General features: G+C 39.0%; 1 protein-coding gene across 1 annotated transcript in view; it reads right to left on the bottom strand.

Annotated features, from left to right (window-relative positions):
- Nucleotides 1-27,323, bottom strand: part of CATSPERB (cation channel sperm associated auxiliary subunit beta) — a gene marked incomplete at both ends in the record, with an annotated part of 128,430 nt that overhangs the window by 28,975 nt on the left and 72,132 nt on the right. The window contains 3 exons of the mRNA XM_082648264.1: nucleotides 3,392-3,582; nucleotides 15,833-15,987; nucleotides 18,139-18,293. Of these exons, the coding sequence (XP_082504390.1) occupies nucleotides 3,392-3,582; nucleotides 15,833-15,987; nucleotides 18,139-18,293 (501 nt within the window). The remainder of the gene's footprint in view (nucleotides 1-3,391; nucleotides 3,583-15,832; nucleotides 15,988-18,138; nucleotides 18,294-27,323) is intronic.

The raw sequence follows: 27,323 nt of genomic DNA, 5'->3' as shown, positions 1-27,323 counted from the left end.
AATTAGACTTTTGTCTACATGACTCCACCCAACAATAGCTTTTATCAAGGTTACCAATGACTTGACACAGATCCATTGGGCACTTTTCTCTCCTCATCTTACCTCACCTCTTGGCAGCATGTAGCACAGCATCATCATTCCCTCCTTCTTGAAGTACCTTCTTCACTTGGTTTCTGAGACATGCTCTCTCTTAGTTCTTCTCCTAGCAGAGCATCTGGTCTTCCTGTTCTCTGACCACTAACTGTTGGACCTCAGACTTTTTCGTTTCTATACCTACACTAGCTTTCCCAGTGATCTCATCTGATCTCATAGCATTAACTATCATATATGCTGACCACTTGATTCCCCCCCCCTTTTTTGAGATATAACTGATATATAACATTAGTTTCAGGTGTACAACACAATTCAATATTTGTATATATTGCAAAATAATAACCACAAAAATCTAGCTAACATCCATCACCACACATAGTTACAACTTTTTTTCTCGTGAGGAAAATTTTTAAGATCTACTCTCTTAACAACTTTTAAATATACAATGCAGTGTTAGCTATAGTCACCATGTTTTACATTACATTCCTATGACTTATTTATTTTATAATTACAAGTTTATATCTTTTGATCCCTTCACCGAACCCCCACCTCTGGCAACTACCAATCTATTCTGAGTTTATTTATTTGTTGTTTGCTTGTTTTTAGATTTCACATATAAGTGACGTCATACAGTATTTGTCTTCCTCTGTCTGACTTATCTCACAATAATGCCCTCAAAATTCATCCATGTTGTTGCAAATGGCAAGATTTCCTCCTTTTTTATGGTTGAATAATATTTTAATGTATACATATATGAACACACCCAATTTTCTTTTTTTTTCTTTTTTTTTTTTTTTTTTGTGGTACGCGGGCCTCTCACTGTTGTGGCCTCTCCCGTTGCAGAGCACAGGCTCCGGACACGCAGGCTCAGCGGCCATGGCTCACGGGCCTAGCTGCTCCGTGGCATGTGGGATCTTCCCAGACCGGGGCACAAACCCGTGTCCCCTGCATCGGCAGGTGGACTCTCAACCACTGCGCCACCAGGGAAGCCCCCAATTTTCTTTATCCATTCATCTATCAATGGACACAGGTTGCTTCTATATCTTGGCTACTGTAAATAATGTTGCAATGAACAAGAGGGAGTATATATCTTTTCACGTTAGCATGCTTATTTTCTATGGATAAATACTCAGGTGTGGAATTGATTGATCATATGGTAGTTCTATTTTTAATTTTTTGAGGAACCTTTATGTTGTCTCCCATAGTGACTGCACCAATTTACATTCCCACCAACAGTGCACAAGGATTCCCTTTTCTACACATCCTCCCCAACAATTTTTATTTCCTGTCTTTTTTTTTAATATTTATTTATTTGGTTGCACTGAGTCTTAGTTGCAGCTCCAGGGTTCCTTAGTTGTGGCTCACCAGCTCCTTAGATGCGGCATGGGGGCTCCTTTCTTGTGGCATGTGAACTCGTAGTTGCAGCATGCATGTGGGATCTAGTTCCCTGACCAGGGATCGAACCTGGGCCTCCTGTTGGGAGCACAGAGTCTTATCCACTGCACCACCAGGGAAGGTGAAGGTATGTATTTACTGGTGGATAAATACATACCTGCACCAAAGAATGTATATGTTAAGGCTGAATACATACCACCTTATGTATTAAGGTGGATAGGTATGTATTTATTGGCAGTTTGTTAATTGTTTCCTAGGTGTTTTATACTTTCTCTGTTCCTTTCTTCTTTTGTTCTCTTTCTTTGTGATTTGATGATTTTCTGTGGTTATCTGTAGTGGCTTAGATTCCTGTTTGTTTTGTGTATCTACTATAGGTTTTTGCTTTGTGGTTACCACTGGGCTTACATAAAACAACTTATATTTATAATAGTCTATTTTAAGTTGATAACAACTTAAGTTTGAATGCATTCTAGGGCTCTACATTTCTATCCCCCCCAATTTATGTTTTTGATATCACAATTTACATATTTTTATCTTGTGTATCCATTAACTAATCATTGTAGTTAGTTTTTTTACTACCTTTGTCTTTAACTTTCATTCTAGCTTTATAAGTGATTAACTACCACATTTACAACATAAGATTATTCTAAATTTTACTATATATTTGCCTTTACCAGTGAAATTTATACTTTCACACATTTTCCTATTACTGATTAGCTCTCTTTTGTTTCACCTTAAAGAAATTCCTGTAACATTTCATGTAAAGCCAGTCTAGGATGATGAACTCATTTGGTTTTTGCTTGTCTGGAAAACTCTTTATCTCTCCTTCAATTCTCCATGACAAAGTTGCTGGTAGATAGATATACTTGGTTGGCAATATTTTCTTTCAGCACTTTGACTATATCATGTCATTCCCTTCTGATGTGCAAAGTTTCGGTTGAAAAATCTGCTAATAGTCTTATGGGGGCGTTCTACTGTAGGTAACGAGTTATTTTTCTCTTGCCACTTTTAAGATTCTCTTCTGGTCTTTAACTTTTGACACTTTAATTATAATGTGTCTTGGTGTGGGTCTCCCTGGGTTCATCTTATTTGGAACTCTATAGGCTTCCTGGATCTGGATGTCTGTTTCTTTCCCCAGGTTGTAGAAGTTTTCAGCCATTATTTGTTCAAATAATTTTTCTGCTCCTTTCTCTCTCTCTTCTCCTTCTGACTGTTCAAATGTATTTCTCCAGTCCAGAGGTCTTTCCTGAACTCCAGAATTGTCTTTCTATATATCTACCTTATTTCTCCACTTGGATGAGTAACAGACATCTTATATTTAATAGGATCTCTCACCTGATTATTGCAATAGCCTCTTAAGTGATTTCTCTGCTTTCCTTCTTGCCCTCTCTGTCACATGCCCAGTCTGTTCTCAACAGAGCAGCTAGTTCAATCATGTCACTTTCTGCTCAAAACACTCCAAAGCCTTGCCATTTACTCAGAGTAAAACCCAAATCCTTATAATAAACTATACTAACTTTTGCTATGTATCTATCATATAATCCTTTGAAATAGAAATATGCTACATGACAGTGATTCAAAATTATTTCATTACGTAGGGTAAAGTCTGGACTTCTTGACTTTTCTTACTGTTCCTGAGCACTGTTAAAGACAAAATAACATCATATTATAGAAATAAATGATAGGTATTACTATTGATGAAATATCAATGAAGTGATAGCTAGGTTTCATTATATTAGAAATAAAGAATTCCTCCAGGAATCTAAGTATATGTAGACTTCTGTAGATTACCAATTGGACTAAATTTTGAAATCTATTGTTCTATAAAAGAGCATGAACACTTTTCCCAAAAGATAATTTCTCATTTTCCCCAGCCATCAGAGAGATATATTACTACACTTACTTTGTAATTGAAGAGTAAGCTTATAGGAGAAATTTCCAGCTTGATTAATGGAAAGGGAACTAGACAAACAAGAGCTTTCATTCACTTCCTCTATTCCAAAAGGGTCTATAATTTCTGCAATAACTGACGACAAAAATCCTTTAGGCATGTTATGTTGCAATATCTTTCTTATGTAAGCTGTTCCAGTTTTCCTAAAAACAAACCAACAAACATCATGCAACTTGGGTAAAACAGTGGCTTAAATTAACAAGTTCATAACCATATAATTTATAAATAAAATTTACCACAAATGGCTAACAAATGAATATTTGAGTAACATTTGTTCAACCTCATTAGTAATCAATGAAATGTCAATTACAGCAATGGGATATGATTTTTCACCTATCAAATTAGGAAAGGTTTTTTAAAGGCAGAGTTTAATAGTGGTAAGAATTTAGTGGAGATAGGCACTAATGGGATTGTAAACTGGTACAAGATTCCTAGAAAGCAATTTGACATTATGCATTAAGAGCTCTAATATTATTTTTTTCACACTCTGATTCCATAAATCTACGGATAGGTCTCTATCCTAAGGAAAGAACTTGAAACACAGAGGGGGAGGGGGAGAAAAGCTTTCCATACAAAGATGTTCATCACAGCATTATGATAAAAGCTAGAAATAAAAATGCCAACAACAGGAAAATTAAGTAAATGATAATACCTGATCTACCTAGGCAAAATACATCTATTAAAATGCTACTTACAAAGAGTTTTTAATTACCTAAGGAAAGTGGTCACATTATAATGTCAAAATGAAAGAAGCATAGTGAAGAATGTTGAAATGCATGTTGAAAAGGACTAATCAGTAATTCATCAAGGTGTTAACAGTCATGATTTCAATTGTCTTCTTTATATTTGTCTTTTAGGAAATTTCTACAGTAAGCATGTTCTTTATAATCAAGAAAAAACATCCATTTTTAAAACGTTAAGCTAAGATATCCATGTGCAAAAAATAAATCTACACAGAGACCTTACACCCTTCACAAACAATTTAACTCAAAATAAATTACAGACTTAAACATAAAATGCAAAACTCTAAAACTCCTAGAAGAGAACATAGGAGAAAACCTAGATGAACTTGGGTATGGCGATGACTTTTTAGATACAACGCTAGGGACACAATCCATGAAAGAAAAAAATTGACAAGCCATACTTTATTAAATTAAAAACTTCTGCTCTGTGAAAGACACTGTCAAGAGAATTAGAAGACAAGCCATAGACTGGGAGAAAATAGTTGTGAAAAACATATCTGACAAAGGACTATTATCCAAAATAAACTGTAGGGGAGGAATAAAACCTCTTTTTCCTCTACCCTCCTAGGTTCTGTGCCTGGGACCCTAGAAATTAAACTGATGAAAGCCAGATTAACAATAAAAAACGAACACTTGATTAATGTGTGTCATGCTTACACAGGGGAGACACCTCAGTGATGAGTAACTCAAAGGGGTGGTTGGAACCTGGAGCTTGTCTAGCATCTTAATAAAGAACAATAAATTTGTGGAGAAGTGACAAGACAAAGAAAAAGGGGCTAAGGCTTTTAGGGGTGGCAAACAGTGAAAAAGTAAATATATGGGAGAAACTATTGGAAGATAAGGTTGTTTTTAGTAATGCTTGTTATGCAGGTTCCTCTCAGTGTCTCTGAACTGGTAAGAGTCTCCAGTTGTCTCTGGTGATTAGGAATCATCCTGCCTTTCTTGGTAGAGAGGTGGAAGGCAAGGGATTTTTTCATATGTCTGCTTCTTCTTAATTGCCTTAGGCTAAAAATAATCTTTATGCCAAAGTGGTATATTTTGGATTGCCATATGCCAATCCCCTACAATACAAACAACTCTTAAAACTCAACAGTAAGAAAAGAAACAGCCCAGTTAAAAAGTGGGCAAAAGGTCTAAATAGGCACCTCACGGAAGAAAACATGCAGATGGCAAATAAACATATGAAAAGATGCTTATATGCATGATATATCATCGGGAAATACAAATTAAAACAACGAGATACCACTATACGCTTATTAGAATGGCAAAAGTCCAAAATATTGACACCACCAAATATTGGTGAGGATGTAGAGCAAGAGGAACTCTCATTTATTGCTGGTGGGAATGCAAAATGGTACAGCCACTTTGAAAGCCACTTACCATATGATCCAGCAATCAAATTCCTTTGTATCTATGCAAATGAGTTAAACACAAAACCTGAACAAGGATGTTTATGGCACCATTATTCAAAATTGCCCAAACTTGGAAGCAACCAAGATGTCCTTCAGTAGGTGAATGGATAAAAAAACTGTGGTACATCCAGACAATGGAATGTCATTCAGTGGTAAACAGAAATGAATTATCAAGTCATGAAAAGATATGAAGGAAGCTGAAATGCATATTACTAAGTGAAAGAAGTTAATCTGAAAAGCTACACACTGTGTGATTCCAACTGTATGACATTCTGAAAAAGGCTAAACTATGGAGAAAGTATAGATGTCAGGGGTTAGTGGGGATGGATGGATGAAGAGGCAGAGCAGAGAGGACTTTTAGGGCAGTGAAAGTATTCTGTATGATATTAATAGTATAAGGTGGATACGTGTCATTACATAATTGTCAAAAGCCATAGAATGTGCAACACCAAGAGTGAACCCTAATGTAAACTATGGGCTTCAGGTGACTGATGATGTGTCAGTACAGGTTCATGGATTGTAACAAATGTACCTACATTATATTATAGTATAGTGTCCTACACTATGGTGTAGGACATCAATAGTGAGGGAGGTATGTGTGGAGAGGGGGTATATGGGAACTCTACTTTCTGATCAGTTTTGCTGTGATCCTAAAACTTCTCTTAAAAAGTAAAGTTTATTACCGTAATTAAAAAAAATTAACCTCTTTGTATCTGAAGTCATTGACCAATAGCCAGGCTATTACTGAACCTGTCTTCCCACTTCGCCCACCACTGGCGAGGTAAATGAGCCTCTTGTACTCAGGTGTCTAGGATGGCTTTTGGGGGTAATCAAGCTCCAGTCTTCCAGGAGAGGTAAGAAGTCAGCTTTTAAAGGAGGGAATGGGGTTTGGGCAATGAAGGATGGGCTTAAAATTAGGAGTCAGGGAGTTCCTGAGGTGGAGAGGAATATCTGTTGAGGGGGGAAAACACTGCAAAAAGACAATCACCATCAAACTTAACTGCCTGTAATGCTAAGCTCCCATTCCAGTACCCATGCTGTTTCCCCAGCCCACTGCCCTCACCCCATGCCAATGAAGCTGCTTTAATCAAGGTTACTACAGCCTGGAATGTTGCCACATCCAAAGGTCACTTCACTTCTTTGTTCTTATTTTACTCAGTCTCTCAGCCGCATGGGTCACAGTGGTCCACTCCATACTTTCCAAAACACCCACCTCCCTTGGCTTATAGGATCCCACATTTCCCTGGTTTTTCTCCTATCTCACTGGCTGCTCCATCCTGGTTTTCTTGGCTGGGGCCTCCTCTTCTGCCTAATCTCTCTTCCTAGAGTGCCCAAGGCCTTTTCTTCCCTACAGACATCCATTTATACAGGAACAACTGTCAAATGAAGAGCTCCTGCTCTGACCCTGTGTGCTATGCATTAGTACATCCATGCAACTGCCAACTTCACATCTTCACTTGGGTACCTAACAGGCATTTCAAAATTAATATTTCTAATATGGAACTCTCACTCACCCTGAGTAACTCTGCATTCCTCGTCTCATAAAATGACAGCATGATCTACCTAGCTGCAAACCAAAAACCTAAATAGTTCTTGATTGCTCTCTTGCTAATACCCACACCAGGCAATCTGTCATCAAATCCTGTCTTTTCTCAAGTGCACCTGCTTCAACTGCCTTCATTTCTCACCTGTATTACCTCAATAGCTTTCCAAGGGGCCTGGAAACTTTGACTTCTCATTCTGTCCTATACTTTTCACAGCAGAGTGATCTTTTCGAAAATAAAAATAATTTCACTCTCCTATGTAAAACTCTCCAATGGCTTCCCCTGGCACCAAGAATAACACGTAAACTCCTCATGCAGCCCACGATGCCTTATATGGTCTGGCACTTACCTACCCCCTCGCTCACCTTCCACCACACCATCTTACTCTGCACCATCCACACCAGCCTCCTTCCTGTTTATTAAATACACCCACGTATTTTCTTGCCTGACTGCATTTACACTTGCAATTTCTTTTGCCTGGAAAGCTCTTCGTTCTTTGTTCTCAGCTGTTTGCTTATCCTTCTCACTCCCTCTGTCACCGTGTTTACTTTCTTCATAGCATGTATTAGATCTAAAACTATTTTGTTTTTTGCTTACCTGTTTATCATCTGTCTCTCTTCATTAGAATGTCACCTCCATGCGGGCAAGGACCTTGTCTATCTTATTCACCACTATATTCCCGGTCTTAGCATAAGACTTGATGTGAAATAGTCACTCAATAATATTCATGGAATTAACAAATAGCTTTACCAAAACTTTGTGTAAATGTTGATGCTGTTTTCTTTCTGAGCAGTTTAGTAGAATTATTGACATTAAGTTATCACTTTTAGGATTTTGTGGAGATTCTTAAAAACAACTGACCTTGTTATGAAATGAGAGAAGTTCCTTCTCAATACTTCACCATTTGTGGAACGACTATACTTCCCATTATCAAGCAGATATAGATTTTTTATCTGTGAGTATATAATCAACTCCCACTGTGGAAAGGATTTTGATTCAGTATCCAACATCTCGTAGGTAGTGCCCCCCAAATCCAAAATCTTTGCTAATGTTCTGAATCCCTTGTGTTCCACCATTGAATCTTTCTTTAAACCATTTTTAGAAATTGAAGTATAGTTAATTTACAATGTTGTGTTAATTTCAGGGGTACAGCAAAGTAATTCAGTTATATATATATATATATATATATATATATATATGTTTTTTTTCAGATTATTTTCCATCATAGGTTATTACAAGATATTGAATATAGTTTCCTGTGCTATACAGTAGGTTCTTGTTGTTTGTCTGTTTCCATCATCTAACCTTAGTTCCTCTTATTCCTCAAATTCTCTTTTGAATTCCAAGAGACTGTCATTTCCACACTGCATGATTCCTCACCCAACAGTCTGTCTACCACAAGTACCTGTCTTCTTAAGCACAATATGAGAACCTCAGATTCCCTCACAATAATAAGACAAGATGTGGCTGGATGTGGCACACAGAAGACAAGCATAGATGTGTTTTATAAAGCAAAGAGCCAGGCAATAGAGTAAAGGAATGGAAATTACTCTGGATCCATTGCCCTGTTGAGTCTACCTCCCAAATATCTCTCAAATCAATCCATTCCTCTCCATTTCTACTATCAACATCTTAGACTGAAACACGAAAAATTTTAGCCTATACTATTGCAAAATCCTTCTAACTGCTCTCAGTGCATCCACAGTTGTTACCCTCTACTTCCTTCTCCCCATCTCAGCAGAGTGGTATTCTAAACAAAAGCTAGGCCATTTGAGATAAATGGGAGTTTATGAGTTTAAAAAGAAGATGGTACAAATAAATTCAAATACATTGGGTTGGCCAAAAAGTTCATTCGGGTTTTTCCATAACTCTCCAATTAAAAGACAGAGATTGGCTAAAAAATAGCCCACAAAGCCTATATATGTTTTTTATGACAGATACATAAGGAAGGTGGCAGTAAAAGAATCAAAATCATATACTAGACAAATATTACCCAAAGAAGGCTAGTGCAACTACATGAATAACAGATTAAAAACAACAAAAATAAAACAAAAACCATGGTAACAACAAAAAGATAATCTGATTGAAAAGTGAGCAAAGGACTTAATTAGACATTTCTACAAAGAAGATATACAGATGGCCAATAAGCACATTAAAAGATGCTCAACATTACTAATAATTAGAGAAATGGAAATCAAAACCACAAGATATCATTAGAATGGCTATTATAAAATAAAAAAATAGAGAATAAAAAATGTTGGCAAAGATGTGGAGAAATTAGAACCCTTGTACATTGTTGGTGGGAATACAAAATGGTGCAGCTGCTGTGGAAAATGGTATGGAGTTTCCTCAAAATATTAAACATAGAATTACCATATGATATAGCAATTCCACTTCTTGGTATACCCAAAATAACTGAAAGTATGGTCTCGGAGAGATAGCTGTACACCCATGTTCATAGCGACATTATTCAGAATAGCCAAAAAGTGGAAGCAACCCATGCCCATCAATAGAGGAATGGATAAGCAAAATGTGGCATATGCATACAACAGAATATTATTGTCTTAAAAATGAAGGAAATTCTGTCACATGCTATCACATGGATGAACTTTAAGGACAGTATGCTAATTAAAATAAGCCAGTCTCAAAAGATATGTACTGTATGATTCCACCTATGTAACTGATCTAGGTGTATCCACAATTGTTCATAGTCAAATTCACAGAGACAGAAAGTAGAACAGAGGTTGCCAGAGGCTGTGGGGAGAGGGGAGTGGGGAATGAACTGTTTAGTGGGCACAGAGTTTCAGTTGGGGAAGATGAGATAGTTCTGGAGATGGATAGTGGCAATGGTTGCACAACCATGTGAATATACTTAATGTCACAGAACTGCACTCTTAAAAACGGTTAAAATGGTAAATTTTATGTTATGCATATTTTACTACAACCAAAGTACTATAATGCAAAAAAGCATTTTAAATATAAGAATAATAATTAAATACCAATAAAATGTTCAACTCATCAAGAAGATGTAACAATTCTAAACTTATATGTATCTAATAACAGCCTCAAAATATATAAGGCAAAATTGACAGAACTACAAAAGAAACTGACAAATTCAATATCACATCAGAAAATTTTAACATAACTCAATAATTGATAGGTCACACAGAAAACAAATCAGTAAGGATACAGAAGATTGAAAAATCACAATTAACAAGATTAATCTAACAAATAAATACTAACATTGCACTCAACAATGTATGAAATGTATAAACATAGATAATACACAATGACCAAGATAGGTTTATTCCATGACTTCAAGTCTGGTTCAGCAATAAATCCATAATATAATTTACAACATTAAGTAAAAAGTTAAAGGAAAAAAATCTATAGATAAGCTCAATAGATACAGAAGAAACATTTAAAAACAAAAATAAAACACCTGTTAAACTGAAAAAAAAGATAACTGTCTATAAATGAAAAAGAGTTTTAAAAATTTATGGAAAGGATAATCCGTGATGGTGAAATGTTTAAAACATCCTTTTAAAAGTCAGGAATAAGGAAGCCCACTGTTATGGTCTGAATGTCTGTATCCCTCTAAAATTCCTATGTTGAAAACCTAAAGCCCAAAGTGATGGTATTCAGAGGTGAGGCTTTTGGGAGGTGATTTAGGTCATGAAGGTGAAGGCTTTGTGAATCAGTTTACTACCCTTATAAAAGGGGCTCCAGAGCAATCCCCTGCCCCCTTCAACTATGCGAGGACAGGGCAAGAAGTTGGCAGTCTACAACCAGAAGAGAGCTTGCACAGAACCCAACCATGCTGGCACCTAATCTTAGACTTCCAGTCTTCAGAACTATGAGAAATACATTTCTGTTGTTTATAAGCCACCCAGTCTTTGATATTTGATTACAGCAGCCTGAACGGACTGACACCCACTATCTTCATTTCTATTTAATGAGCTCCTAGATACTGTGACAGAAAAAAAATGTATAATATGCTAAGAAATGTTAAAGAAACAAATTATTTGCAGGTGATGTGATTATCTGCTTAGAAAAATATTTACCTCTACTCAGAAAATCCAAAAGAATATATAGAAAAAGTACTGGAATCATCAAAAGAATGTAGCAAATTTGAAACATTTAAGATTGCTGCACAAGGGCTTGCCTGGAGACACAGTGGTTGAGAATCCACCTGCCAATGCAGGGGAAATGGGTTTGAGCCCTGGTCCGGGAAGATACCACATGCCGCGGATCAACTAAGCCCGTGCGCCACACCTACTGAGCCTGTGCTCTAGAGCCCGTGAGCCACACCTACTGAGCCCGCGTGCTGCAACTACTGAAGGCCGCATGCCTAAAGCCCGTGCTCTGCAACAAGAGAAGCCACCACAATGAGAAGCCCTCACACCACAGTGAAGAGTACCCCCGCTCACCGCAATCAGAGAAAGCCCGTGCGCAGCAACGAAGACCCAATGCAGCCAAAAATAAATGAACAAAATAATTTAAAAAAAAAGATTGTTACACAAAAGTCAATTACAAGACATCTGCTTTTGCTTTCAACGCAGAAAGAAGCAACCCAACAAGAAACAAAACAGATAAATCACTAAGTCATCATTTTCCTTAAGCCATCAGATAACTAAAGTCACAAGATAACCAACTAACCTGAAATCCAAGGGAATAAGCCATTCTGAGGAGAAACTGAACACAGGAACAGTCTCACTTATGGAAGAGCATGAGAGGCAGAAACAGTGCTGGCCACAAAAGAAGCAAGTAAGAAATAGCTAAAATTGTAAAAAACTGTCAAAGGCCAAGTATGGGCTGGTATGTGAGTCTGGAAACACTGGGGCATCTTTCAAAACGGAGCCTGTACTCACTTGCAAGCTCCTTCCCATGGGTTTCCCTGGACGCTCAGGAGAAAGATGGGGCAGGGAATAGACCAGACAGTCCCTGCTGGTGGTGCAGGCATCAAGGGAGTATGGAAGGGGTCACTGTGGGGAGTGGGTGGAGAGGATGGGAGCAAGCATCACTCGCTTCCCTGAACTTTCTTTCATAAGAAGCGAAAGCCTTAAGCTACAGGAGGTTGGGCATTCAACAGTTGCACACAGGTCTCAAAAGAGGTGATCCATGCTGGGGGGAAGTGCTTGGGGGGTGCTGGCACTGAAGCCCTGGCTCCCTCCCTCCCTCTTATCCCCTACACAGCAGAAGCTTGAAGCTACTGAGAGAGAGGAAGCAAAGCCACCCATCACTGGGGCACAGGCAAAGACACATTATGGATAAGGGAAGCTAAAACGATAACTCTCTATCCTTATGGAGAGTCAGGGAGCTGTCTTGGGCCTAAAATTCTAGGAGAACAAATAGAGTTATCCTGCTGCAGGAAGAATCAGAAATCTCCACCTAAGATCTAACTGCAGGTACAAGGCAGAATTTGGCTGCAAGAGGTAATTTTTATTAACAGGTTGTTGTGCTTTTTTTTCTTAATGGAACTTGACAAGCTGAATCTAACATTTAAATGCAAGAACAAAGGCCAAGAAAATCCAAGAGGGGGTGCTATTCATAGGAGTTACCTGGTTAGAGAAATTTTGTCATTGTGATCTAGGGAAGGGCAAATACAGCAATGAAGGAGAAGAGAGACAGAGACAGATTGATGTACATGTGGAACTAGGATATATCACAGGGGTGACATTGCAGATCAGGGGGAAAGATGGGTCTTGTTTGCACAATTGGTTATCTATATATATAAAAAAAGAAAGAAATCAGATTCCCACTTCATACTACACTCAACATCAATTCTAGACAGATTAAAAACTTAAAAATACAAAGCAAAAGTTAAAAACTACAAGACAAAATAGGAGAATAGCTAAATAGATTGTGGTATATTCATGAGTGAATACAGACACATACATCCATACCAAATCATTTTTAAAGCATATGGGGTAATTTAAAAAGCATAAGGTTGTATGAAAAAGGCAAGTCACAGGAAAAGGTATACATTGCTAAGTAACACATCTGGCAAAACTAAACTATATATATATATATATATATTTTTTTTTTTTTTACGGTATGAGGGCCTCTCACTGTTGTGGCCTCTCCCGTTGTGAGCACAGGCTCCGGACACGCAGGCTCAGCGGCCATGGCTCACGGGCCCAGCCGCTCCGTGGCATGTGGGATCTTCCCAGACCGGGGCACGAACCTGTGTCCCCTGCATCAACAGGCGGACTCTCAACCACTGCGCCACCAGGGAAGCCCTAAACAATATATTTTGATACACATACATGTTAAAGCTATAGAGAAACATTTCTTAAAATGTTTACACAAAATTCAAGGTAATGCTTATTTCTGAGGAGGCAGAGTGTTGGGGTGGGGAAGAGGCAGCAAAGCAAAGGAAAACTACACAGAAGCACAGCTGGAAGGGTGCAGGGGCCCCAAAAAAGTGGAAGACTTCCCGAGGCCCAGAGGTGACAGGGGCAGTTGTCTCCAGGTAGAAGTGTCACCCCCATCAGCAGACCTCTTGTCCCTTTATCTCACCTCCATTTTCTCACCCAAACTCCAGAAGGGGCTGGAAACCATCAGCTATGAGGGAGGGGGGATATGAATCTAAAAATAATAAGAATGAGGAAATTCTCCACCTCCCCACATTCCAGACTCCCCAGGCTGGGTCCGGCTAAAACAGGGGCCGTAAAACAAACTTAAATTGGATAAGGATTTGAAGTTTCTTAAAACACTGGGCAGGAACGGAGTCATGTGGTAATTGACTGACTTAGACTTTTTTAAGCTAAGGAAATATTTATTTACTCTCTAAGGGAAAAGCTATGGGACTTGCTGATACTTCATCTAGAGGCAGAAAGGAAATAGGTCCACAGAGGTGGTCTGAAGAGACAGGAGGAAAAAATAGTTGACATCCAGCTGATTCAGTAAACAAGTTACACATAATTGATCTGGTTATTCACCTAATTTGAAGCCTTCAATGCTTCCCCCTCCCTTAGAATAACATCCACATTCCCTACTGGGACTCAGAAGGCCCCACCTGACCTGGTCTCAAATGACTTTTCTCCTTGGCTCACAACACTGAAGTCACTCTGGTTTTTCTTGGGCTTCTCAAGCACACGTCATGCTCCTTTTGGCCTGGGGGCCTTTTCCACTCTGTGCTCTCAGGCTGGAACCTTCCCCCCACCCGATCCCCTTCCTTCATCCTCATTTTCCTGATCTCATCATAAGCACCACTGCCTCTGGGAAACCTTCCAAGATCCTCCAAATAAGGGCTCAACCCCCCGGAACTCACTCTCTCAATGCTCCATGCTCCTCTGTTGCAGACTTACATCAACAGTAATTACACAACTGTCTCTGTCCTGTGCTAGAATACAAGTTCCAGGAGTACCTGGGTTTGAACGTCTTCCTCACTCTCCATCATAGCACCTTCCAGAGTGCCTTGTTAAATAACTATTTGTGGAAGAGAAGAATGAAGGGTTCACCCTGCTTCTCCTTCTGACTATCTAGATATCTGCCTTTGGCCCACAGCTGACCTCATAACTTCCGGCTCCCACAACCTTGACCTTCCTGCTTGAAGTCCCACTTGCTTCCAGTTCCCTGATCCTGGCTCTTTGCTCCCATTTCCTTCCTCGGAGATGCTCATTCTCTAGTTTCTGTGCAAGTGGAGCACAGTTATTGAATTTGATCACAGAACATGCTGTGCTGGTTTTCAAATATTCTGATTCTTTAGAGAATTATCATATGCTTTTAAAAATAATTAGGATATAAGAAATTGATATTAATGTTGAGATGATGTTAATCATATGTTAATTTTAAAGAGTGATTCTCTATGTTTTCTACAAGGACCTACCTATGTAAACATGCACTAATTGATCTGGAATATCACACATCCAAAAGCCATCAAAAACAAATAGTTCTAGGTGATCACAGATACTTTTCTCAGAGGCTGAAGGTTCTACAGTCTTTGTGGAAGAAAACCCTAATGCCAGCATTTGCTATATTATGTTTGATTCTTTTCCCCATCTCTACCTCTGAGTGAGCTGTCCCGTAGAGCTGGAGTTGTTGGCTATGGGACAAGATCCTAGTTGACAGCCCAAAGCATGTATAATAGATTTCAACCTGGTGGAACAGGGCTAACCACTTTGGAGATAGGTGAGTTTCTGGTAATCTGAAACTGTTTCTTTTCTGGTTGTTAGATGTGGGGGTGAGGGGTTATAGAATTTATATTGTTTTCCAAAGAAAGATTTCAGGCCTTAAAGGAAGCTTTCAGGGTCCCTGGCTCTTGCCAACATCTTTGAAGTAAGCGTTCCTCAGAACTCTGCATATCTTGCCATGCAGTATTTCTTGCAGAATGGCCTCCTCTACGTTAGATGTGCTTGTCTTTAGGACATATGACAACTGCCATGGGAGTGAACTCAGAGGATAAGCAGTATCCAGTGTAGCCCAGACATTTTTGATACTCAGGACGACAAACACACATTTCTTTAGCTTGGCCGGATGGTGCTGACATAACTGGCCCCATGTTTCTCAAACTGGGGCATTGTGCAAGGCACCTTAGAGTCTATAAGTAAATGTATTTGGCCTTGTGAGGTCTCCAAAAAAGACTTAGTCTCCTTGACTAGGAAAATTACTCCAAAAGATAGGCTCAAAATTTAGACTATCAATACTGGTGTGCAATCTAAGTACAATGTGAAGATAATCAGTACCTACCTGGAGTGTATCAGTTTTCCAAGGTGAATGTCATTGAATTTCTTGGTGTATATACTTTCCTTCGGTTCATTCTCGGGCACATATGCATAAAAGATCATTTCATTTAAGGTGATATACTGTGGAGCAAGGACAGTCTCAAAGCCCATGTCAGGAGCCTGGAACATGAAAAAAGAAAGTACTGAATTTAAACGAGTTTAAATTTCCATTATGGCAAAATGAAAATAAGATTTGCTTCCAGTTCACATCAAAACAATACTGCTTTGCTTATAAATAGGAGGACTAGTTCAACACATTCTGTCTGAATGTCCACGCATGTGCAAGGGAAAACACACTTTTCTGTTGAGGAGGAAAAGAAATTCTGAGAAGTTCAGTTTAAGATTCCCACGTAGAAGGCTGCAGTGGGAGATGTGAATGTCTTGTCTTGTGTGTGTGGGAGGAGTCTGGAGGCGCAGATTCTAGAATTCAGTTCCTATTTGGAGTTTTCTGTAAGCGAGGGGCAGGGAAGAACCTCTCGTCACTTGAGAGCTGCCCCCCACCCCCCACAATCTCACGCTGGTGACTCTGCACAGCTGCCGCTGAGTCCCCAACACTGGTGGTTCACAAGGCTTTCCCTCACTGTCAACACGGGCACCTTTGGACCAGATTTCTGACCCACAGGTCTTCTTTCCAACACACCCTTCTCTGATCCTGATCTTGTCCAGATTTGGGAACTTGCAGGGGTGAGAAGACAGGTAGGGACCAGCCCCCAGGGGGATGCTGGAGTCACCCTTGTTGCTATGACAGGAGGAGGGGTGGTAGATGGTACAGACTGGTTGGGACGCCACCATCAAGTAGTGCCTTCCAGACCCATTTTCTGTCATGCCTTTTCCTCTGGCCTCTAAAAGTTGGGAACCCACGGAGAAGAGAGAGTGGGAAACAGATGCCAGGAGAATACATGTGGGACTGAACAGATGGCTTAAGGAGTCTTGAAAATTACTGACAATGCTTTAAGGGTTCTGCATGACACTCTAGACTGGGAGTGCCAAGAACATCCCATGGAAAGAATGTGCAAGTCCAGGGAAAGGCCGCAGAATGACTGAAAGCTTGCTGCCTGATTCGATGTCTGATTCCAGTGACTAACCCGTGATGTGTGTAATTTGGGGTGAATTATTTAGCCTCCCTGCACTTCACTTTCCTTATGGGTAAAATGAGGGTAAATAATTGTTATAAAGATTAAGTGTTCATGACAGTGCCTGGCACCTAGTCGGAGCCAAATAAGGTCTAGGGATCGTTTGTATCCAGAGACAATGTATGTATAGTGTGTTTAGGGAGAGGGAGGTCGTAATATTGAGAGTAAGTTCCTTGAACTCACTCGCCCTGAGTATAAAAACCCCCACTGGCTTTTGATTTAATAATTTAAACTTTCACATAAGAGAACTAAGACATTTCCTACAAATTGTGAAGTTAGTGAAAATTGAGGTAACTGCTTTTGTGGTTAGTGCTACCCTCCCGCTCACGTGATTTGATTTATTTCTATGCAGAGCCACACAACAGATGGGCAAATAAATACACAAGGAGTCGCGTGATGGCATCTTACTGTCACTAGAAAGTTCCACTTTACTCTCTACAAATATCTCGGACAGACAGGGAAGTTAAAACACCATGTTCTGAACCGCAGTTAAAACAGAGTCATCCTTGAGTCCTCCTTTATTCTGTTTCCTTTAAGCCAAAGGGCAGGTTTTATTAAGTCCCAGTCAAAAAATAGGTTTGATTCTTTGCTGATACATTGATGAAAATTCATTATTAATTATTATTAATTCATGATTATGTGCCCCGTGATGAGTTCTTAGGCATATATACCTTCATAAGTGGCACATTATACATTAAAATTATTAGAAAAATCTGCATGAAGTATCTTCTGTGACACACATAACACCTTTCTCTGTTAGCATTAGAAAAGGAAGAAACAAGGGGGCAGGGTTAATATGAAAGAAGAAAGGTCAAATATTGGGAAAAAACAGAACTCATGTTTCTTCAAGGTCAACCTTGAGAGGCAGAGAGTCAAACCCACCATGGATCTGGGTTGGATCTAGCTTAGAATATCTGGTGGTTTGCTGTGAAGACATTTATATGAAGATATTCTGGGTGGATATAAATCTATATAGCTCTGTATGTGACTTGAAAGATTTTGGAGATGTTCCCTGATATATGGAGGTTTTTCCTTTAGTTAAATAGAGCAAAGAGCATTAATAAGAGTTTGTAAGGAAAACACTTTCCCATTTCCACTTAAAACAAGACAAACTGTTTCAATGCATTATATCACTGACCTGTCCAAAAATACCTTTAGAATTTCCAAAGGCAGCAAGTGACCCACCAGCTTCAAAATGATCCGGAGTCAGTTTATGTATGAATCCCATGTGGTCATAGTATAATGTGAAAATTTTATCAGAAATAGATCCAATTTTACTATATCTTCCTAACCCTGTTAGGAAAGGAACAGACATCTCTTGATATTGATACGATACAACTAGAGAACTTTAAAAGCTATACCTTATAAAAACTCTATTTAAACTAAGAGGTGGGAGAAGGGCTCTGAGACTCCAGAATTAGCAAAATTCATGATAGTCTTTGGTAAGTCCTTGGAAAGTCTTTTTCAAGCTCCATTTCATTACAGAACCTGTTCGCTGAAGTAGGTGAAGGACAGAGTGAGGGGGTGTCTAGAAGTATAGAGGAAAAGAGGTTAGCTCCTCCGGCAGTGGGTTCTCTTCCTAACACTGAAATCAGACTCCTGAGTAGGTAGAAGGCAGTGAGAAAATAACCCTTGGGGAGGCAAGGGGGAATTATCAGTAGAGACCACTGGGTCATTAGGTATACTAGGATTAATATGTTGAACCAAACTTGGTGTTTTGCATTTCTCTTGTGTCTTAGGGCAACGTGTTGAGAGGAACTGGCAGTCATCTGGTGATGCAGCAACATTCACTGAACCAAACACTGATCCAGACAAAGAAAGTGTCCCCTCTCCTGGATGGAGGATGGAGACAGAGTGAACGCTGAGGTTTCAGGATGAGAAAGGTTGATTTCCAACCCCTCCCCCCACCAAGCTCCCTAATCCTCCCTAGTTTCTCCTGTCCTGACCCCTAAACACTGGAGTGCCCCAGGACTCAGTTCTTAGATATCTTCTACCATTATTTCTGGAGATCTCATCCAGTTCCAGGATTTTACTTTATTTTTTTAAATTAATTTTTATTGGAGTATAGTTGCTTTACAACGTTGTGTTAGTTTCTGCTGTACAGCAAAGTGAATCAGCTATACGTATACATATATCCCCTCTTTTCTGCATTTCCTTCCCATCTAGGTCGCCACAGAGCACTGAGTAGAGTTCCCTGTGCTATACAGGAGGTTCTCATTAGTTATCTATTTTATATGTAGTAGTATATATATGTCAATCCCAATTTCCCAATTCATCCCACCTCCCCTTCCCCCCTTGATATCCATAAATTTGTTCTCTATGTCTGTGTCTCTATTTCTGCTTTCAGGATTTTAAATCCATTTTTATGTGGATGATTCCCAAATTTAAACCTCCCATCTCATTCTCGTCCCTGAACTCCAGACTTATCTAACTGCCTAATGACATCTCCATATGCATGTCAGCCAAGCATCTCACATGGAACTCATCCCAAACGGAACTCCCAATCCTCACATTAAACCCCCTCCATCCTCAGCCTTCCTCATTTCCAGTAAGGGCAACTGTGTTATTCCTGCTGCTCAGTCCAAAAACCATACAGCCATTCTTAATTCCTCTCTTCCTCTCACACCCTGTGTCTAATCCATCAGCAAATCCTACTGACGTCAGCCTCAAAAAATATATATATAGAACGCAGCCACTTCTCACCACAATCACCCTGGACAAGCCAATATATATATTTATTTATTGTGAAATTTAGAATGAGGAATGAGCTCATGCAATTATGGAGGCTGAGAAGTTCTATGATCTGCTGTCTGTAAGGTAGAGAACCAAAGGCCCAAGCACCAGGGGAGCTGATAGTGTAACTCCCAGTTGAAGCCCAAAGGCCTGAGAACTGGGTTTGTGGGGTGGGAGGGCAGGAGAAAACTGATGATGTCCAAGCTCAAGCTGGCGGGCAAGAAGCAAAAGGGGTGAATTCCTCTTGCCTCCACCTTTTTGTTCTACTTAGGCCCTTAAGAGATTGGATGATGCCCACCCATACTGAGGAGGACAGTCTATGGATTCAAATGTTAATCTCATCCAGATACACCCTCACGGCCACACACAGAAATAATATTTAATCTGGGCACCCCTTGGCCCAGTCAAGCTGACACATCAAATTAACCATTACAATTGTTAAGGTTCAATATGCCATATTTCATCTATAAACATAAGATACACTTTTTTTTCCTTCACATTTTCACATCGTGGAAATGGAGATATTTTATAATTGATCTGTCTTATAATCATTGTCCAATAGGTGGCACTCACACCATAATAGTCAATTGGCTACACATGTATGTATTATACTTTGTCTCCGCTCTTTATACTGTCATCACTTTACTGAATCACTGGTATAATACATGCTGAGCTTTAATGCTGCTTAAAATGCCTTAAAATATTACATTATAATCTGGTATTGAAACAAAATTATTATGGGTTCAGCAAGAGAGAAAAACAAAGCAGGGCATAGATTTATCAATAAAGCAAAAGTCGCTAAAGAATTACCACACTGCCGTATTTTCTTGTAGAACAATCACCAGGTATTTTATAAGACCTAAGAAAAAAGAAACCTACAAGTAGATGAAATGACATTATGTTTTACTATGGAGATACACATGAAATTATTGCCTTATCACACAGAACGCTGGGGAAATGTCAGCACAGTCCATGCATCATCCACGATCACTGTTAAAACACTGTGTTAAAGTTTAATTGGAAGAGTTTTTCCTTTCTTTGTGTTAATAGAACAAAGTGCATCTTACACTCAATGAAGCTCACATTTGATGAAATATGTTTACAACATTCTTCTGTTGGTTTTGCATATGAACAACTAGTTGAGTTGGTTCTTAGGTAATATTTTTCTCTGAAAGTTCTTTAAAAGAATATGTGATATTCATTGTTGTAGCAGAAAAATCCAAGGCTGCCTTGATGTTTTGCTGTGCTTTAAAAATTCTTTTTTTTCTTGGCTGCATTTGATCTTCATTGCTGTGCACGGGCTTTCTCTAGTTGCGGCGAGTGTAGGCTCTTCTTCGCTGTGATGTGCGGGCTTCTCACTGTGGTGGCTTCTCTTGTTGCAGAGCATGGGCTCAGTAGTTGTGGCTCATGGGCCCTAGAACGTGCAGACTTCAGTAGTTGTGGTGCACAGGCTCTAGAGCACAGGCTCAGTAGTTGTGGCACACGGGGTTAGTTGCTCAGCGGCATGTGGGATCTTCCCAGACCAGGACTCAAACCTGTGTCCCCTGCATTGGCAGGCGGATTCTTAACCACTGTGCCACCAGGGGAGTCCCTGGCTTTACATTTTCTATTTCAAATAATTCAGAAGTGTTTTTGCTTTTATTATTGGTTTTGCTTTTAGTTAAAAAAATTAATGTTTTATCAATTTTGGTTTCCTTTATTCTTCCTATTTTCAGTATTTATACATCCATTCATTCATATCAGAGGGGTACAATGTGCCAGGAAGAGAAATACAGAGCCACCACCTTTGTTCATCACTGAAAATCCCTACCACTTGCAATTTCTCAATCTTTAGCATCTATATTTGTCATCCGAGATTCTTTCTAATTATTTATTCATTCTATATGTGGACATGTTTCTATAGTTTATATCTATAATTTTTAATAATTTATATTGCCAATTTAGTTTAGTTTTCTGAGGTATTAAATATTTTTACTATTTTCAAAGTAATCTTGCTTAGTCTATGTTGACTTCTGTTTCATATTATGTGTTTATTCTCTATTTGCCCATTCCCCTGGATCCATTCTCAGACTTCCTCTTCCCTATTTGGTGCACTGAAAGGCTCACCCCTGTGTATTTCAATACTTCCACTCTGTTTCCAGCTGGATTCTGAATGGGTTTGGCCAGTGAAAGGCACTAGCAGGAGATAATAACAAGGGAAGGAAAGAGAAGTCTGTCTGTCTATCTATCAATCTATCTATCATCTATTTATTTGCATTACCCCTTTAACTAAAGGGACTGTAATGGCTTTCTTCCATTGCTAGTCTCTGGGTATTTTAATATTATTATTGGTTCCTTTAACTCTGTCCACCATTCTGCAAATAATTCCCTTATAAAGGCTCTTCAGGTGAAACACTTGAGTGGTATTAGGTTCTTGCCAGGATTATTACTGATACAGTATTTTTTTTTTTTTTTTTACCAGACATGTCCCTAGAAACAGTATCAAAATGGGATTCTGGGACTGAGTAGCTTATACATTTAAGGAATGCAAAGATGTCTTGTTATGCCTGGCAGATATTGTGAACTGGCAATCCGTACCAAGCACGGGCAACACAATTACTCAAATTATATTGGATGGAGTAGGTCTGTGGAGGGCAAGACTTCAGGTGATCAAATCGGGTGGCTGTGCTTGATTACAATAACAATCATAGTTTTTAGTATGACTTATTAGATGTATTAGAAAGCTTAACAAAAACAATAACAACAACAAAACAACAAACTTATGACCTTGAATATCCAGCTCAAGGCCAGTGTAGAGAACCTGACAGCTGTATGGGGAAGAGGGAACCTTACCTCACCACACACAAAATCAGGAATTTTAAACAGACCTATATAAGCAATCTAAAATAATTAATCTCCTAGAAGAAAACAGGAGAATATCTTCATAAGTTTGGGATAGACAAAGATTCCTTAAACAGGATATACAAAGCAAGAAGCACTAACTATAAAGAAAAGGCTGAGAAATTGATCATCTAAAAATTAATAATTTTGGACTTCCCTGATGGTGCAGTGGTTGGGAGTCTGCCTGCTGGTGCAAGGGACGCGGGTTTGAGTCCTGGTCCGGGAAGATTCCACGTGCTGCGGAGCAGCTTGGCCCGTGTGCTGCAACTACTGAGCCTACGCTCTAGAGCCTGCGAGCCACAAATACGGAGCCCGTATGACACAACTACTGAAGCCCGCACGCCTAGAGCCCGTGCTTCGCAACAAGAGAAGCCACCGAAATGAGAAGCCCATGCACCACGAAGAGTAGCCCCCGCTTGATGCAACTAGAGAAAAGCCTATTTAGCCACGGAGACCCAGTGCAGCCAAAAATAAATAAATAAATTTATTTTAAAAAAAATTAATAATTTTGTTCATCCAAAGACACCATGAAAAGAATAAAAATTACAAGCCACTAATTGGGAAAAGATGTTTGCAAATTATATTTCTAAAAAAGGACTCATATCCATAATACATTAAAAACTCATACAAATCAATAAGAAAAAAGGCAATCCAATAAAATTTTATTAAAAAGACTTGAAGAGATAATTGACAAAAAATGATACAAAGATTGGCCAGTGGGGGACTTCTCTGGTGGCGTAGTGGTTAAGAATCCGCCTGCCATTGCAGGGGACACGGGTTCGATCCCTGTTCCAGGAAGATCCCACATGCTGTGGAGCAAGTAAGCCTGTGTGCCACAACTACTGAGCCTGCACTCTAGAGCCCACAAGCCACAACTACTGAGCCCACGTGCCACAACTACTGAAGACTGCACGCCCTAGAGCCTGAGCACTGCAACTACTGAAGCCCCCGCGCCTAGAGCCCATGCTCCGCAACAAAGAGAAGCCACTGCAACGAGAAGCCCGCGCACCGCAACGAAGAGTAGCCCCCGCTCGCCACAACTTAGAGAAAGCCCGTGTGCAGCAACGAAGACCCAACGCAGACAAAAAATAAATAAAATTTTTAAAAAAAGATTGGCCAGTGAACATGTGAAAATGTGCTCAACATTATTATTCGTGGAAACTAAATCTTCAATGAGATACCATTACACACTCACCATAATGGCTTACTATTTAAAAGACAATACTAAGTGTTGGCCAGAAGAGGGAGCAACTGGAATTCCTTCATATTGCTGGTGGGACAGTAAATTGATAAAATCACATTGGAAAAATGTTGGCAGCATTTAATATTTTTTCTCACAAAAACTAAACAAACATATACTTTATGATGTAGTAATTCCATTCTGACATTTATACCCAACAGAAATGAAAGCTCTGTCTAGCAAAAGACTTATACAAGAATGTTCATAACTGCTTTATTTGTAATAGGCTCCAAATGGAAGCAACTCAAATACCTACCAGCAGTGGAATGGATAAATAAATTGTTGTATATTCAGACCATGGAGGACCACGCAGCAGTGAAAAAGAGCAAATTACTAATACTTGTAACAATATGGAGGAATCTCAAAGTCATAATATTGACTGGAAAAAGTCAGACATTAAATATATACCACAGGGGTTTCCCTGGTGGCGCAGTGGTTGAGAGTTCACCTGCTGATGCAGGGGACACGGGTTCATGCCCTGGTCCGGGAAAATCCCACAGGCCGCAGAGCGGCTGGGCCCGTGAGCCATGGCCGCTGAGGCTGTGCCTCCGGAGCCTGTGCTCCGCAACGGGAGAGGCCACAACAGTGAGAGACCGTGAACTGAAAAAAAAATATATATATATACATATATATATATATATACACATATATATATATATATATATACCACATAATTCTATTTATATGAAGTTCACAACCAGGCAAAACTAATCTATGGTATTAGAAGTCAGGATAATGGCTACCCTTAGAAGTATACTGATAAGAAAAGGCATGTGGGACCTTTCCAGAGTACTGGGAATGTTCCATAGCTTGCTCTACTTTCCAACCCCTCCCAATGATACTGATAGTTATTTTTGTTTATTTCACAGTCACAGGATGCCTGATTGTCAGAATTCTAAATGCTACTACTGCACACCTTCTGTCTCAACAAATGATTCAGACAAATTAACCACAAGATTAACCTTGATACCAACATAAATTGAACAAAATTTTATTGACAGAAACGAGAATAAGTAAACATTGTGGGGAAGATCTGAGGGACTAGAATCAGAATTTTGTGCTCTCTACTTATCCTTGAATAAGGAAGGACCATTGAGGAGATATTATGATGGTAAAACTGTTCCTGCTGGTGAGCATCAAGGACACAAGATCAAGGCCTTAGAAGCCATGCTTTATGAAGTCATATCAGAAACTTTTAGAAAGCTTGTTGTTTAGAATCATATCATAGACTTACAAGACCAGAAGAACCTGGTTTTAAGCTTGGACAGTCAAGAATGCTGGCAATGTTAAAAACAAAGAAACAAACAAAACCCCCCAGACTCATTCTTGTCTTGGAGACAATTAGTATATTTCCTACTCTGGTTATACCTAATCAGGTATCTCCAAGTTTACCCAATCTCCAAACTTACCCAATGCTCTATAAAAGTGTACTTGAACATTGGGAGATCTACCTTCGGGGAAACTGTATTTCTTTTTTTTTTTTAAACCTTTATTGGAGTATAATTGCTTTCCAATGTGTTAGTTTCTGCTGTACCACAAAGTGAATCAGCTATATGTATACAAACATCCCCATATCCCCTCCCTTGTGAGCCTCCCTCCCACCCTCCCCATCCCACCTCTCTAGGTCATCACAAAGCATGGAGCTGATCTCCCTGTGCTATGCGGTAGCTTCCTATTAGGGGAAGGGGAAGCTGGGATGAAGTGAGAAAATAGCATTGACATATATACACTACCAAATGTAAAATGGATGGCTAGTAGGAGACTAGTAGTGAAGGTAGATCTTCCTTGCCTATTAAGTTATTGAATTTCAGCATTATTTTTTTCACAATTGGTAGTTTTATTATCTCATGAACACCTGAAAAAATGAACCTTAAAATGTATGAAAAATATAAACCTCTCTGAAGAAAACATTAAGAGTAAAGCTTCATGCTCATGAATTAGGCAATGGTTTCTTAGATAAGACAGCAAAATCACAAACAACAAAAGGAAAAAGAGATTGGACTTAGTTAAAATTTAAAACGTTTGTGCCACAAAAAAACACCATCAGGAATGTAAAAAATGCATAGAATGAGAGAAAATACATGCAAATCATATATCTCTTAAGGGACTTACATTCAGAATATATAAAGTACTTTTATAACTCACCAATAAAAAAACAATTAACTCAATTTTAAATTGGCAAAGGATTTGAATAAGTATTTCTCCAAAGAAGATATATTAGTGACCAATAAACACATGGAAAGATTCTTAATATCATTAGTCATTAGAGAAATGCAAATCAAAACCACGAGATACAATTTCCCATCCACTATAGTAACTAAAATTTTAAAAAGACAGATAATAATAAGTGTTGGTGAGGATGTAGAGAAATAATCCTCATACACTGCTGGTGGGAATGTAAAATGGTACAGCCATAGTTTGACAGTTCTTCAAAACGTTAAACATAGAGTTACCATATGACCTAGCAATGAGAATCCTAAGTATATACCCAAAAGAACTGAGAGCATATGTCTACACAAAACTTGTACACAGATGTTCATAATAGTATTATTCATAATAGCCAAAACAGTGTAAAAAACATCAAATGTACATCAACCCAAATATCCTGATGAATGGATAAACAAAATGTGCCAAATCCATATAATAAAATATTATTCATCCATAAAAAGGAATGAAGTACTGATATATGCTACAACATGGATGAAACTTGAAGACATATTAAATCAATAAGTCAGTCACAAAAGGACAAATACTGTATGATTCTACTTATATGGGGTATCTAGAGTGGTCAGATTCAGAGAGACAGAAAGTAGTTGCCTGGGGCTGGAGGGAAGAGAGAATGGAGAGTTATTGTTTAATGGCTATGGAGTTTAAGTTTAGAAAGATGGAAACATTCTGGAGGGAGATGGATGGTGATGATGGTTGCACAACAATGTGAATATACCTAATGCTACTGAGCCATACCCCTAAAAGAAATTAAAATGTTAAAATCTGTGTTGTGTATATTTTAACAAATAAATAAATTGGAGTAAACAAAACCACCAGCAGGAATCAACAACAACAACAAAAGAACCATATTATGCCAAAAGGTAGAAAAGTATGAGCTAAGGAAAGGAAGAGAAACTTCTGATGTAACAGGTCACACTACTCTATGTCTAACCCTTTAAAGCAATATAGAGAGAAGGAAGGTAAATCAACAAAATCCTGAGGACTCTCAGTAACATCCTCCTAAGGAGACAGAGGTTGACAGTGGATGAGATGGTTTCCAAAGGAAAAGCAAAGGGAAAAACCAGCCCTCTTAAGTGAAGTCAGGTTCACCACCTTCCAAGGTCCTTTACTGAGTTGAGGGAATGAATCAAGTGCTACCTAGATGAGGTGAAGCAAACAGTCTCAAGAATAATTTACCCACATTGCATCAGAGCAAACTGAAGATCTACCAGTGCTGTACACTTTAGTGATGAACCAGAGAA

This window comes from Grampus griseus (assembly GCF_964374135.1).
Source record: "Grampus griseus genome assembly, chromosome: 2".
Classification (NCBI taxonomy): Eukaryota; Metazoa; Chordata; class Mammalia; order Artiodactyla; family Delphinidae; genus Grampus; species Grampus griseus.
Note: the sequence above shows the minus strand (reverse complement) of the source record. Positions and strands in the feature narration are given on the sequence as shown.